General features: G+C 38.8%; 1 protein-coding gene across 1 annotated transcript; it reads right to left on the reverse strand.

Moving 5' to 3' along the window:
* Positions 1–1,547: 1,547 nt before the first annotated feature.
* On the reverse strand, positions 1,548–1,962 carry LOC127687872 (60S ribosomal protein L21-like). Its single transcript, XM_052186709.1, has one exon. The coding sequence runs from the start codon at positions 1,938–1,940 to the stop codon at positions 1,548–1,550; it is 393 nt and encodes a 130-aa protein (XP_052042669.1). The 5' UTR covers positions 1,941–1,962.
* Positions 1,963–14,703: the final 12,741 nt, after the last annotated feature.

Here is a 14,703-nt window from a genome sequence, read left to right on the forward strand (position 1 = left end):
CTTCCCCGTTGGCCTCTGGTGCACAGCTTACACCCTGCACTGCCTGTAGACAGGGTGCTGTTGTCCAGGCTGTTCAGATCCCGAAGCAGGCACCTGAAGGCTCCCGCTGGGGCCCGCAGGATTTATTGGAGCACACCGACTTCTCCCAGCTGGCCGCCTGGAAGCCCCCACTAGCCTCTTGAGGGACCTGGAGATGTGGTGCGGCCACCCAGGCTGATCTGAAGCAGAGAGAGTTGACCTAAGGGCTTCTGCCTGAGGCCTTGCCCCAGATTGTGTCTGTGGACCAGATGGAACCCGTGTGCACCCCCAGGGAGCTCCGAAGGTGTATGCTGCTGTGACCTCCCCTGTGTTCCGCTCACTCCGCTGGGCAGCCGATTTCCCCAACCGGGCTGGCGCACACTAGGTTAGCCTTGTCGCCCAGGCCCTGAGTCCAGGCAAAAGCCTGGGAGGCCAAGGTCCGAGCAAAGTTCCCCTAGGGCTATGACTGTTATTTGGGTCTGCCAGGTGACCCGGATGGCCGGTGTGCGCGTCCGCGCTCCCCGAAAGCACCGGGAGAGTCTGTTGTGCTAATAACCTCCTGGGCGGGTTGACACACAGATGGCCCACCAAGCCGCCCAGTTCTTGGGGTCAGTCCTGTGCCTTTTGGGGCCTAGACCCCCGTTTTGTTAGCCTCAGGCTATGCTTGTTAGCAGTCTCTGCCCTCCCGAGCACTCTGGGTCCTGTAGGCAAAATGGTGGCTTGTGCGCCGGCCAGGGCAAAAAAAACTCCTGGCTGGGATGGCGCCCCGATGGCCACTCGAACAGCCCAGGGCCTGGGTGCAGGCCAATGCCCGTCAGGCTCAGACCCCAGCGGTTTTGGGCCTAGGATTATGTTTGTGTACCTTAGTCTGTCTGATCTCTGGAGCCCGGAATCAAGATGGAGGTGAGTCTCTCCTGACTGGCGGGAAGCCGAGTTCTGAAGTGGCTTCCGTGCAGCAAAAGGCTCCGCAGAACCGCAGCTGCTTGCCGCCCGGCTGGTCAGCGAAGGTCAGTGGTCATGGGCGCAGGGCCTAACTGGACCCTGTGTCGCCTTGGTTCCACCGCTGATGGCCCTTCAGCTGGACCAGCTATTGCTGCAGCCGCCGCCGCCGCCGCCCGTGTCTCCTATTTCAAACTTCTTATATCAGTTGAGCTGTGTTTTGTGATGGATTATATTGTCAGTTTCAGAGAAGATACCATGAGGTGCTGAGAAGAAGGTTTATATATCCTTTTGATTTAGAATGTAATGTTCTATAGATATCTGCTTTGTTTTTTTGTTTTTTGTTTTTTTTTTTTTTTGTTGTTGTTGTTGTTGTTGTTGTTGTTGGTTTGGTTTGGTTTGGTTTGGTTTGGTTTTTTTTTTTTTTTTTTTTTTGTTTTGTTTTGTTTTGTTTTGTTTTGTTTTTTTGCAGTTCGGGTCCTTTATTTTTCTTTTGTACATTAGGCCATGAATTCATATGATCTGGGCTCCAGCAGCTTGAGCTCCTTCCCGTTAGTCCTCACAAAGTGGGCCTCTCTGGGTGGTACAGGCTAGCACTTCAGCTGAACCCAGGTGCCCTTCTCTTTGACCTCCTTTTTCTTCTGATCATTCTCCTTCACCAGCTTCAGGAAGCTGTCTCTGTTCTCAGGGTGCTTGATGTACTCAATCCGCACATTGATCCTCTTGGCCAGAATCTTGCCCTTAACTTGCTTGTTTACAATGATGCCCACGGCATGCTGGGTGACATTGTAGACTCTTACAGTTTTTCTGTGGTAACACTTGTGGGGCATTCCTTTTTGAACAGTGCCCATTCCCTTGATGTCTACAATATCACCCTTCTTGTAGATTCGCATGTATGTGGCCAAAGGAACAACTCCATGTTTCCTAAAATGCCTAGAGAACATGTACCGGGTGCCTCTCCTCTTTCCCTTTGTGTTTGTCATTTTGGCGAGTTACTGGAAGATGGCTGCCCTAGATATCTGTTAAATATATTTGATCAATAACTTCTGTTAGTTTCACTATGTCTCTGTTTAATTGGTGTTGTCCAGTGATGAGAGTGGAGTGCTGAAGTCACCCACAATTATTGTGTGAAGTGGAATGTGTGCTTTCAGCTTTGGTAAAGTTTCTTTTACAAATGTGGATGCCCTTGCATTTGGAGAATGGATGTTCAGAATTGAGCCTTATTCTTGGTAGATTTTTCCTTTGATGAGTGTGAAGTCTCCTTCCATTTCATTTCTAATGCTTTTGGTTGAAAGTTGATTTTATAAGATATTAGAATGGCTACTCTGGCTTGGTTCCTTGGGCCATTTACTTGGAAAATTATTTTCCAGCTTTTTACTCTGAGGTAGTGTTTGTCTTTGACACTGAGGTACATTTCCTGTATATAGCAAAATGCTGTGTCCTATTTACATATCCAGTCTGTTAGCCTTTGTCTTTTTTTATTGGGGAATTGAGTGCATTGATTTTAAGAGATATTAAGGAATTGTGATTATTGCTTCCTGTTATTTTTCATTTTTTATGTTTCTCTGCTTATCTTCTTTTGGGTTTATTGAAAGAAGACTACTTTCTTGCTTTTTCTAGGATGTAGTTTCCCTCCTTGTATTGTCATTTTCCATTTATTATCCTTTGTAGGGCTGGATTTGTTGAAAGATATTGTGTAAATTTGGTTTTATCACGGAATATCTTGGTTTCTCCATCTCTGGTGATTAAGAGTATTGCTTGGTATAGTAGTCTGGGCTGGCATTTTTGGTCTTTTAGGGTCTGTATGACATCTGTGCAGGATCTTCTAGCTTTCATGGTCTCTGGTGAGAAGTCTGGTGTAATTGTTATAGGTCTGCCATTATAAATTATGTGACCTTTTCCCCTTACTGGTTTTAATATTCTTTCTTTGTTTAGTGTATTTGGTGTTTTGATTATTATGTGATAGGGGGAATTTCTGTTCTGGTCCAGTCTGTTTGGAGTTCTATAGCCTTCATGTATGTTCATGGCATCTCTTTCGCTAGGTTAGGGAAGTTTTTTTCTATGATTTTGTTGAAGATGTTTACTGGCCCTTTAGGTTGTAAATTTTCCCTCTCTTCTATATCTCTAATCCTTATGTTTGGTCTTTTCATTGTGCCCTGGATTTCCTGGATGTTTTGGGTTACAAGCTTTTTGCATTTTGCATTTTCTCTGACTGTTGAGTCAATGTTTTCTATGTTATCTTTAGCACCCGAGATTCTTTCTTCTATCTTTTGTATTTTATTGTTGATGCTTGCATTTATGACTCCTGATTTCTTTCCAGGTTTTCTATCTCCAGAGTTGTCTCCTTTTGTGATTTCTTTTTTGTTAGAACTTTCATTTTTAGATCCTGCATGGTTTTGTTCAGTTCCTTCACTTGTTTCTTTGTGCTTTCCTGTAATTCTTTAAGAGATTTTTGTGTTTTCTCTTTAAGAGCTTCTACATGTTGACCCATGTTCTCCTGTATTTCTTTAAGGGATTTTTGTGTATCTTCTTTATGGACTTCTACCTGTTGACACATGTACTCCTGTATTTCTTTAAGGGAGTTATTTATCTCCTTCTTGAAGTCCTCTTTCAGCATCATGAGATGGGATTTTAAATCCAACTCTTGTTTTCCTGATGTGTTGGGTTATCGGGGACTTGCTGTGTTGGAAGAACTGGGTTCTAATGTTACCAAGTAGCCTTGGTTTCTGTTGGTAGGGTTCTTGTGCTTGCCTTTCGTCATCTGGTTATCTCCAGTGTTAGTTGGTCTTGCTGTCTCTGGCTGGAACTTATCCCTCCTGTTGGCCTGTAAGCCTGTGTCCCTACTACTGGGAGACCAACTCTCTTCTGGCAGGGTCTGTGCAAAGAAGGCTGTGGAGCTGCCTGGTTCCCTGTTGCAAATGGTGACTGGAAGGCTCCTGTCCCTATTGCTCTTCTGATCTTATGCTCTGTGTTCTCCTAGCTCTTCCCCTCCAGAGAGCTATTGGAGAGAAAGTTGAGATCTCATCTCTGCTCTCAAAAGTGAAAGCTGTGCTGGGAGATCACTCTGTCCTGGCAGGCTGTGCCTATTAATTTAAATTAAACTACTTGTCCTTCATCTAGATTATAAAATATTTGAAAGGAGTAGAAAAGAGTTATACACCCACCTATGTATTCTAAAGCTCTGAAGGGGTGAAGAAATGTGAAATCTATACTTCCTGCTCTCTACCACTGGCTGACCATAGCAGTGCTCAATTCAGTTTCTATGCTTACTGTTTATGGGTGTTTGATTTCCTCTGCATTCCTTCTGTCGCTGTTCCAGAGATAACTTAGGAAGTATACCATAAGAGCCCCAACAGAGCCAGACTTCAAGATCTGGTGGCGCCAACTGTGGTGAATTTAGTAGCCCAAATAGCAATGCTGTCTAGGATAGTCTCTCATACTTGTTTGAGTATAGGATGAGCTCTTTTCCCACATAAACTTAGAGAATTGATCATCGACATTCCTAAAACTTGGATTTTAACTGCGGAGTGTGTTTAAGAAGATAGAGTCTAGCTTTGAATGGTTAACTGTTATTTTTTTATTTGTTATATAGCTGTTTTTCTTTTTAAGCAGGATCTTATCATCTTGATATGTAGAAGCCTTGAATAATTATCATATTTCCAAAAGAAAGGTGCATGTTGAGGCAAAACATAATTTTATAACCTCAATTTCAATGCAAAAATAATAATAAATGTCTAGAAAAATAAACAAAGAACAACCTAAAAGGGGTAGAGTAGAAATTTTGAAAAGAGTTCAGTTGTTATTATTTGCAAGTTACCAATGCTTATATTTACTAAATGTGTCAATTTTATTCTTCCTCACTACTTTAGAGAAACTCTAAGAAGAGAGATTTCAATAAGTTCAAATAATCTATTCATGTCCCCAAATAGATACAGATGCAATATTTTAATCAATACTGACATAAGTCTAGAGAGTCTACTCGTTCCACAATAGGTTGCTGCCTATACAGTATGCCATTCATAAATTCTGAAGCCAATGTGAATTTATGATAAAAGTTAAATTCCATGACTCAAAAGATGTGCTTCTGTTGGTAATGTGTTTGTCTTGTAAGCATAGTAACCTGAATTCAAACATCAATACCAACACTAAAACAGTTATCACCATGGTGTGTGCTCTTAATCCTGGCACTGAGAAGGAGTATTCCTGGGCTCATGGACCAGCAATACTTGAACAATTGGTGAACTCTATGCCAAAAGAGATCCTGCTTCATAAAATGAGACAGATACCACCTGAGACATAAAACCCAACTTTATCCTCTTGCATGCACAGGCAGGCATACAGAAATAATTAAATTTCTATTTTATTTTGAGAACTTGTTAAAAATAAGAGAATACTTTTTTCTTTCTTAGGAATGGAATCCTGTATTGGGTGGGAGAGAAAAATTCTATGATAAAGCAAAGAATCACCAACCATTCCCATGTAGGTTACAGGTTCTAGCTTTTGATTATGAAAATCATTCTTCAGTGTGATTGATGCTATTTACCTAGGGTAATAGATTAAGCCATTGTACTTGTGATTAATAATGGATTCCATAAGTCATATTGCCTGTATCCTCAAAAGAGGTTAATAGCTTAGGATCACCAGGTAAAATTTAGTCAAAAGTATTATTTATTGAGTTTAAAGTTATGCTTTTAATCTTGGCTAGCATATGCATAGGGAAAATTGTACCCTCCCTTAACCCTGGCAAATAGGTACCTACTGAACTTAATTAGCTGTTCAATAGGTAAGTGTTATAACTGGGATCCTCTGCCACAGGGCTCCATACACAAATAACACCTGGAGAGAATGACATCATGAAATTCTTAGGCAAATGGATGGAACTTGAAAACATCATTCTGAGGTTACTCAGTCACAAAAGAACACACACACACACACACACACACACACAAACACGGTATGTACTCACTGATAAGCGGAATACCTAATATTCAATTAACAGACCATATGAAGCCTAAGAAGAAGTAAGACTAAAATGTGGATGCTTCAGTGTTTCTTAGAAGGGTAAAGAAATTACTCACAGGAGGAAATATGAACACAAAGTGTGGAGCAGAGAGTGAAGGAAAGGCCATCCCGAGCCTGCCCCCCCCATCCATCCTACAGCCACCAACCAAGGGGGCTATAGTGTATGTCAGAAGTGCTTGCTGATGGAAGCTTGATATGGCTGTCTCCTGAGAGCCTGACAAATACAGAGGTGGATGCTTGCAGCCATTCATTGGACTGAGCACAGGGGTCCTCAATGGAGGAGCTAGAGAAGGGACCAAAGGAGCTGAGTGAGTTTGCAGCCCTATGGAGGGAGTAACAATGTCAACAGTCCAGACCCCTGAGCTCCCAGGTACTGGACCACCAACCAAAGAATACACATGGAACAACCCATGGCCCTGGCCACATATGTGGCAGAGAATGGCCTTGTGGACATCAGTGAGAGGAGAGGCCCTTGGGCCTGAGAGTGTTCGATGCCCCTACTTAGGGGAATGCTAAGGCAGGAGGATGGGAGTGGGGGGTGGATGCTCGCAAACCCTCTTAGAGGCAAGGGGAGGTGGGATGGAATAGGGAGTTTCTGAAGAGAAGACCTAGAAGGGGGAAAATATTTGAAATGTAAATAAAGAAAAATCCAATCTAGATATATATATAGATAGATAGATAGATAGATAGATAGATAGATAGATGATGGATAGATAGATAGATAGATAGATAGATAGATAGATAGATAGATAGATAGATAGATAGAAAGAGGGATAGATAGAGGGATAGATAGATGGATAGACAGACAGACAGACAGACAGACAGACAGACAGACAGACAGACAGACAGACAGATAGATAGATAGATAGATAGATAGATAGATAGATAGATAGATAGATAGATAGATAGATAGGTAGATAGACAGGTAGGTAGGTAGGTAGGTAGATGGATGGATGGATGGATGAATGGATGGATGGATGGATGGATGGATGGATGGATGGATGGATGATGGGTGGATGGATGGATAGATGGATGAATAAATGGATGGATGGATAGCCAGTTTGCAGGCAAGTCTATTGGGCATTTTCTTTATTAGTGATTGATGGAGGAGAGCACAGCCCATTGTGGGCCATTCCTAGGTTCTATAAGAGGACTGGTTGAGCAACCCATGAGAATCAGGCCAGTAAGAAACATCCCTCTGTAGCCTCTGCATCATCTCCTACCTCCAACTTCCTGCCCTGCTTGAGTTCCTATCCAGACTTCATTCAGTAATAGATAATGATATGGAAGTATAATCTGGATAAACCATCTCTTCCTTGCCCCCCAAAAGAAATAGTTATAACTGGTACAGTGTTATAAACCTGCATTCCTAGTGCCTGATTGACAGAGACAGAAGGTTACAATTTCAAGGCCAGTTTGTACTTCACATTGGGTCCAAATCAAGATTGGCATATATAACCAGATTCTTGGTCTCAAAACAAAGTTTCTTCTGTTTGTTTCCATGATTGACATGTTAGATACATGAGTATAGAGACCATGACTCTTCTATTCAGTTCTGGTATAAATGACTATATAAATAATGTTCACTAGGTATAGATGTACATGCTTACTTTTTTCCCTTTAGTAAGAATCTAATACATTCAATAAAGATTTAGCATAATTACAGGGTGGGAGCCTGCACTAGTGAGTTAATTTAAAATTTCTTGGTTCATGATTTTGTATATAAACATGGCATTGTTTTTGGCACTGTGTAAGTCTGACTTATTTTCACATCATAAACTGAATGAAGTCATGGGTTAGCTCTTCTGGCCAGATCATAACAATATAGTTTACAATACATTTACCTTTCTTATTATAATGAATTCTCATGCTACAATGCTTCCAAAGTCACAAAGTGAAGCTAATTTTTTTGGCTAAGAAAAAACAGTTTCCAATAAGTGTTAAGGCATTAGTCAATTCAAACATTGATCCAATAATTCAAACATCTCCTACTGGAAAGCGCTGAATTCTTCAAGACTAGAGGTGCATATGATGCAAGTATCTCGTGTATCTCAAAAACAAAGTTGGGGACTGACAGTAATTACTGGAGCTAAGAAATGAGAAATCTCAGCAAATATTAACTCATCACTTGAAATAATTCAAACTTAAATAGATTTTTATGAAATGATATAAAATTTTGAAAAGTTTATGGTAAGATTCAGGAAATGGGTAGAAATCATTCCTCCTTCAGAATTCCAAAATTCATCCCAGACCATTGTCAGTGCTGATTTACACTTTCATAAAATGATTTTTCAAAATTAGTTTTTGAACATTTCTGTCATGAATATGGTATTTAAAGCATTTCTATTCTAATGACTCTTTCTACCAACTCCTTGCATGTATGCCCCCTACTCCCTCTTCAAATCATGAATTCTAAAGTGCTGTTTTTACTTGAGTGCTTGGATATGTTTGTGTGTGTGTGTGTGTGTGTGTGTGTAGGATATTTGGAGTTTGATGATTTTAGAGGTTCTTCCTTGAGTAAGAGTGATTTTACCTATCTTACCAAGCACTAATTACCTATACCTCTTTTTCTAGGATTGGGACTCTATTAGATTTCCCCAACCCATCCTGACATCCAGATCTTGTTTCGATAAGCATATTGTTGAGAGCTCATGGGGGTAGCTTCTCTGTTCTATCTGGAAGAAACTATCTCATAGCAGACATATGGATGCTCTTGCTCTTACAGTTTATCCTCGCAAACTTCCACAATATTCCCTGACTCTTAGATGTGATGTTTTGTTGCTGGTATATCAAGTGAGGTTGGGCAACCCCAGTCAATGATCTTTTGCATTTTGACTATTTACTGGTTTCAGTCATAGTTTCCACCTGTTTTTAGCCTAGTCTGGTTTGAATAGAGTAGGGAGGTACATTTATCTGCAGTATAAGGAAAAGTACTTGGATTGCACTCAAAAATTATGATGATTTAGAAAAGTGGCAATAGAACATTATCCTCTTCTTTACTAGAGTACATGACCTCATTAGCCATGGGTACTTGCCCAGATTTACAGTACCAGTAGTAGTATTCCTTCCTATGAAGTGGGATTTAAATCCAATTGCACAGCTGTTGGATACCAACAAGGTAGGTGTCACTATACCCTTATAGATATTTTGCCAAACTGTTCATTCTTTTTAGTTCATAGACTATTCAGCTAAATAGGTCTGTCAGCTGTTCTGCTCCTTTGGAAACTTGGATAACACCTCCAGACTCTATGTTTCCATGTCAGTTCTGGACCAATCCTTCCAAGTCTTATAACTGAAATGAGTGATGTCTTCAGCAACTGGATCTTACTTACAATTCAAGGAGGTTTCCAAGGGAAGTGGCAATAGCCAACATTTTGGAGTGAGTTTCTTTGATGCCTTTGACTAACAACCCAAAAATAAGTCTTTTAGATGGCTTACGGTTTTTGTTTTTCAGGAGACATTATTACCCCAATGGTAAAATTTCATTATAATTTCCTTTAAATTATATATATATATATATATATATATATATATATATATATATATATATATATATATATATATATATAGATGTGTGTAAACATGCTTCCCTATGTTTTTTATCAAACAACCCTATTGTTATTTATCCCTCTTCACATACACTTTCTCTTTATTGACCATTTTCTCCTAGTATAAGTCCCTCCATTATTGTTCCCACATCTGTCCTCATACAAATTTGTTTCTATATCGAATGTCCTTTGAAAAGTCCTACATCCCACTTTAGATTGGCATATGCAATAGAAGCTTCTTAGCATCCTTAAAACTTTCAATGCAGGCTTCAATTTTTAAAATAGAATAATGGGGAGAGGCCTAAATAAAACAAAGGATCTTAATCTGTTTTATTCCTCTATTCTCCAAATCTATGCAATTTTAGATTTGTAAATCCAAAACAAAACAAGCATAATCTATAAGAATGATTATTTCCATTACTTATCATTAAATTTTAAAGAAATCTTACATATAAAATGTGGGCACAACAAAAGAAAAGAACTCTTGTGAACCCTCAAATAGATGTATCAGTCATAAAATGTTTATTCTAATTTGCCTCTTTACAGATAATATTCCATGGCATTCCAGAAAAAGATTCAACTGTAGTCCACAAAGCTCATTTTCCGAAATAGACTTAATTCTATTCTTAAGTGCTTTTAACTGATTAAATAAGGCCAAATTAGAGAATCAAAATTCAGTTTTCTTACCTAAAATAAGGTGATTATGGATTTCAAAAACATCTGTGTAATACTTTCACAGTAGTATCTATCATAACATTTAAATACCAGGATACCACACTCTAGCCAGTTAATATATCAAAAGAATGCAACAGCAGAAAAACATAAGGTAATTCATAATGGAAAAGTTTGGTTTTTCTACCTAAGAAAAGTGCTTCCGTGAACATTTTAATCCAGGTTTTCCTGGGTCTATGTTTTCAGTTTGCATGATGTGCAGCTGGAAGTCTAAATACTGGTTAAGTAGAGAGCTCTCTGTAAATATTGGTAGGAAATGTCAACAGATTTTCAAAGGTATTACAGAATTTTAAAACACCATCTTTGTAGGGACATGGCTACTAAAGTCCCAATTTCTACATCTTTTTTTCTACATTCTTTGTTTGTATTCCAAATGCTTTCCCCTTTCCTGGTTGCCCCCTCCCCATAGGTCCCATAAACCCTCTTCCCTCTGCCCATTCCCTGATCAAACCCCTCCCAGGTCTCTGTACTGCTAATCGCCTGCATTGCTGCATCAAGCCTTTCCAGGACCAGGGACCTCTTCTTCCTTCTTATTGGGAATCATTTGATATGTTAATTGTGTCTTGGGTATTCAGAGCTTCTGGACTAATATCCACTTAGCAGTGATACCAGCAGTGATATCCACAGCAGTGATACAGCAGTGAACCAGTGTATTCTATGTGTGTTCTTTTGTGATTGGGTTACCATACTTAGGATGATATTTTCCAGTTCCTGTGCTTAGTTCTATGGTTGGCTGAAAGAGTCTCCATCTGTGTTGATCAGTCACTGTCAGAGCCTCTCAGGAGACAGCTATGTCAGGATCCTGTCAGTATTTATTGGCATCCACAAGAGTGTCTGGGTTTTGTAACAGTATATGGAATGGATCCTCAGGTGGGGCAGTCTCTAGATAGTCTGTCCTTCTGTCTCTGGTCCACATTTTTTTCTGTATCTCCTTCAGTGGGTATTTTGTTCCCCCTTCTAAGAAGGACCAGAGTATCCATACTTTGTTCTTACTTCTTCTTGAGCTTTCTTCGGTCAATGAATTGTGTCTTGGGAATTTGGAGCTTTTGGGCTAATATCTACTTACCAGTGAGTGCATACCATGTGTGTTCTTTTGTGATTGGGTTAGCTCACTCAGGATGATATTTTCCAGTTCCAACCATTTGCCTAAAAATTTCATGAATTCATTGTTTTTTATTGCTGAGTAGTATTCCACTGTGTAAATGTACCACATTTTCTATATCCATTTCTCCATTGAGGGACATCTGTTTTTTTTTTTTTTCCAGCTTCTGGCTATTATAAAGAAGGCTACTATGAACATGGTGGAGAATGTGTCCTTATTGCATGCTGGGGAATCCTCTGGGTATATGCCCAGGAGTGGTATAACAGGGTCCTCCAGAAGTGTCATGCCCAGTTTTCTGAGGAACCACCAGACTGATTTCCAGAGTGTTTATACCAGCTTGCAATGCCACCAGTAGTGTAGGAGCGTTCCTCTTTCTCCACATCCTCTCCAACACCTACTGTCTCCTGAGTTTTTAATCGTAGCCATTCTGACTGTTGTGAGGTGAAATCTCAGAGTTGTTTTGATTTGCATTTCCCTAATGACTAATGATGTTGAACATTTCTTAAGGTGCTTCTCAGCCATTCGAAAGTCTTCAGATGAAAATGCTTTGTTTAGCTCTGTACCCCATTTTTTAATAGGGATATTTGGCTCTCTGGAGTCTAACTTCTTGAGTTCTTTATATATATTGGATATTAGCCCTCTGTTGGATGTAGGGTTGATGAAGATCCTTTCCCAATTTGTTGGTTACCATTTTGTCCGATTGACAGTGTCCTTTGCCTTATTGGTAATTTAATGAAGTCCCATTTGTCAATTCTTATCTTACAGCATAAGCTATTGGTGTTCTGTTCAGGAAATTTTCTCCTGTGACCATGGCCTCAAGGGTCTTCCCCAGGTTCTTTTCTATTAGTTTGTGTCTGGTTTTATGTGGATGTCCTTGATCCACTTAGAGTTGAGTTTAGTACAAGGAGATAAGAATGGATCTATTTGCATTCTTGTACATGCTGACCTCCAGTTGAACCAGCACCATTTGTTGAAAAGGCTATCTTTTTTCCATCGGATGGTTTTAAATCCTTTGTCGAAGATAAAGTGACACAATGTGTGTGGGTTCATTTCTGGCTCTTCAGTTCTATTCCATTGATTTACCTGCTTGTCACTGTACCAATACCATGCAGTTTTTAACACTATTGCTCTTTAGTACTGCTTGAGGTCCAGGATACTGATTTCATCAAAAGTTCTTTTACTGTTGAGAATAGTTTTAATTATCCTGGGTTTTTTATTATTCTAGATGAATTTGAGAATTGCTCTTTCTAACTCTATAAAGAACTGATTTGGCATTTTGTTGGGAATTGCATTGAATCTGTAGATTGCTTTTGCCAAGATGGCCATTTTTACTATATTAATCCTGCCAATCCAAGAGCATGGAAGATTTTTCCATTTTCTGAGGTCTTCTTCAATTTACTTCTTCAGAGACCTGAAGTTCTTGTCATACGGATCTTTCATTTGTTTGGTTAGAGTCACACCAAGATACTTTGTATTGTTTGTGGCTATTGTGAAGGGTGTTATTTCCCTAATTTCTTTCTCAGCCTGATTATCCTTTGAGTATAGGAAGACTACTGATTTGCTTGAGTTGATTTTATAACCAGACACTTTGCTGAAGTTGTTTATCAGCTCTAGGAGTTCTCTGGTGGAGTTTTTTGGGTCACTTAAGTATACTATCTTATCATCTGTAAATAGTGATAGTTGATTTCTTCCTTTCCAATTTGTATCCCTTTGACCTTCTTACATTGTTTAATTGCTCTAGCTAGAAATTCAAGTACTATATTGAAAAGAAATGGAGAGAGAGGGCAGCCTTGTCTAGTCCCTGATTTTAGTGGAATTGCTTCAAGCTTCTCTATATTAGTTTAATGTTGGCTGCTGGTTTGCTGTATATTGCTTTTACTATGTTTAGGAATGGGCCTTAAATTCCTGTTCTTTCCAAGACTTTTAGCATGAAAGGATGCTGAATTTTCTCAAATGCTTTTTCAGCATCCAATGAAATGACTATGTGGTTTTTTTCTTTGAGTTTATGTAGTAGATTGCATTGACAGATTTCTGTAGTTTGAACCATCCCTGCATCCCTGGGATGAAGCCTACTTGATCATGGTGAATGATCATTTTGATGTGTTCTTGGATTCGGTTGGCAAGAATTTTATTGAGTATTTTTAGGTTGCTAATTTTGGTTAAATATTTTATTTACATGTTCATATTTACAAATAACTTTTTGTAACTCTATTTGAGATAATCTCAATTGGTTTTGCTATGTTCAGTTAAACTTTTCATTTTTTTTGCAAAGTATTTTCTGATATTCTTATGGCTTCTTCATTTCATTGATACATGTTTTGAGAAAATTGTGTGTATTCCATTTATGCTTATATTTAATTACACTATGATTAGAAAAATATACCTTTTGGCATATTGTCTTATTATTTACCATCTTATTTTATTACAGAACATCATCCCCTCTAGAAAAAAAATGAATGTGCCATTGAAATACAGGCCTACTCACTGTCATCAAGTAGACCACTTTTATGGTTTGTTGTATATCATGTCTAATATCAAGAAATTCTTTTTGCTTATTAAAATACCACCTGCCTAATTTTCTTTTGTTCATAATTTATGTTGAATAGCTATTTCCTGATATTTTCTATTTGATGAGTAATATTGTGCTTCCAGATACTTATGTGTCATCTCTATTTCTTTGACTATATTTATCTTATTTATTTAAAAGTTGTATTCTCCTAATTAAATATCTACAGCCCTTACAAATAATTCCTGTTTGCTTCATGGTAGATCATTTATGTCTGTCCACACATACCATATATTGAATATATATTCCGTTTTCTTTAAAGTGAGGTTTTTTTTTTTCCAAAAGGTATATTGTAGAATCTCTACTTGTCAATTTCTTCCATCCCCACATTGATAGTGTTTGTTGGACTGTCTATTTGACTACCACTGGCCATGCAAACTGATTCTGTTAAGGATACATCTCTTGCAATGTGCAGACACCAAACATTAGAATACCAATATATTTTTTCTCATTTCCATCTTCTAGACTGTCTATCTATGGTTTGGTTTTGGTTCCCACCAGCCTGAGACTGATATTCTACTTTTATAATTCACATCTCTTCCTTACATAGCTAATATCTTGGCTCTTTTCTCCTTTCATATTTTAGACATTCTATATTCAACACTGGGCATAAATAGACTATGTGACTCTGCAGTTGCCTGCCTATACTGAATAGGAATTATGACTTGGTGACCACAAAGTAATGTTCAGGTAGTAGGTAGAAAACAGTTATTTTGAAGGGTTTTTTGTTGTTTTTCATTGTTGTTATTTGTTTTTTGCCAATGATTCCGATCAAT

This window comes from Apodemus sylvaticus, chromosome 6 (assembly GCF_947179515.1).
Source record: "Apodemus sylvaticus chromosome 6, mApoSyl1.1, whole genome shotgun sequence".
Lineage (NCBI taxonomy): Eukaryota > Metazoa > Chordata > Mammalia > Rodentia > Muridae > Apodemus > Apodemus sylvaticus.

Bases quoted from the DNA above. Each gene is read 5' to 3' on its own strand.
- LOC127687872 (XM_052186709.1), bottom strand. From the start codon at position 1,940: ATGACAAACACAAAGGGAAAGAGGAGAGGCACCCGGTACATGTTCTCT.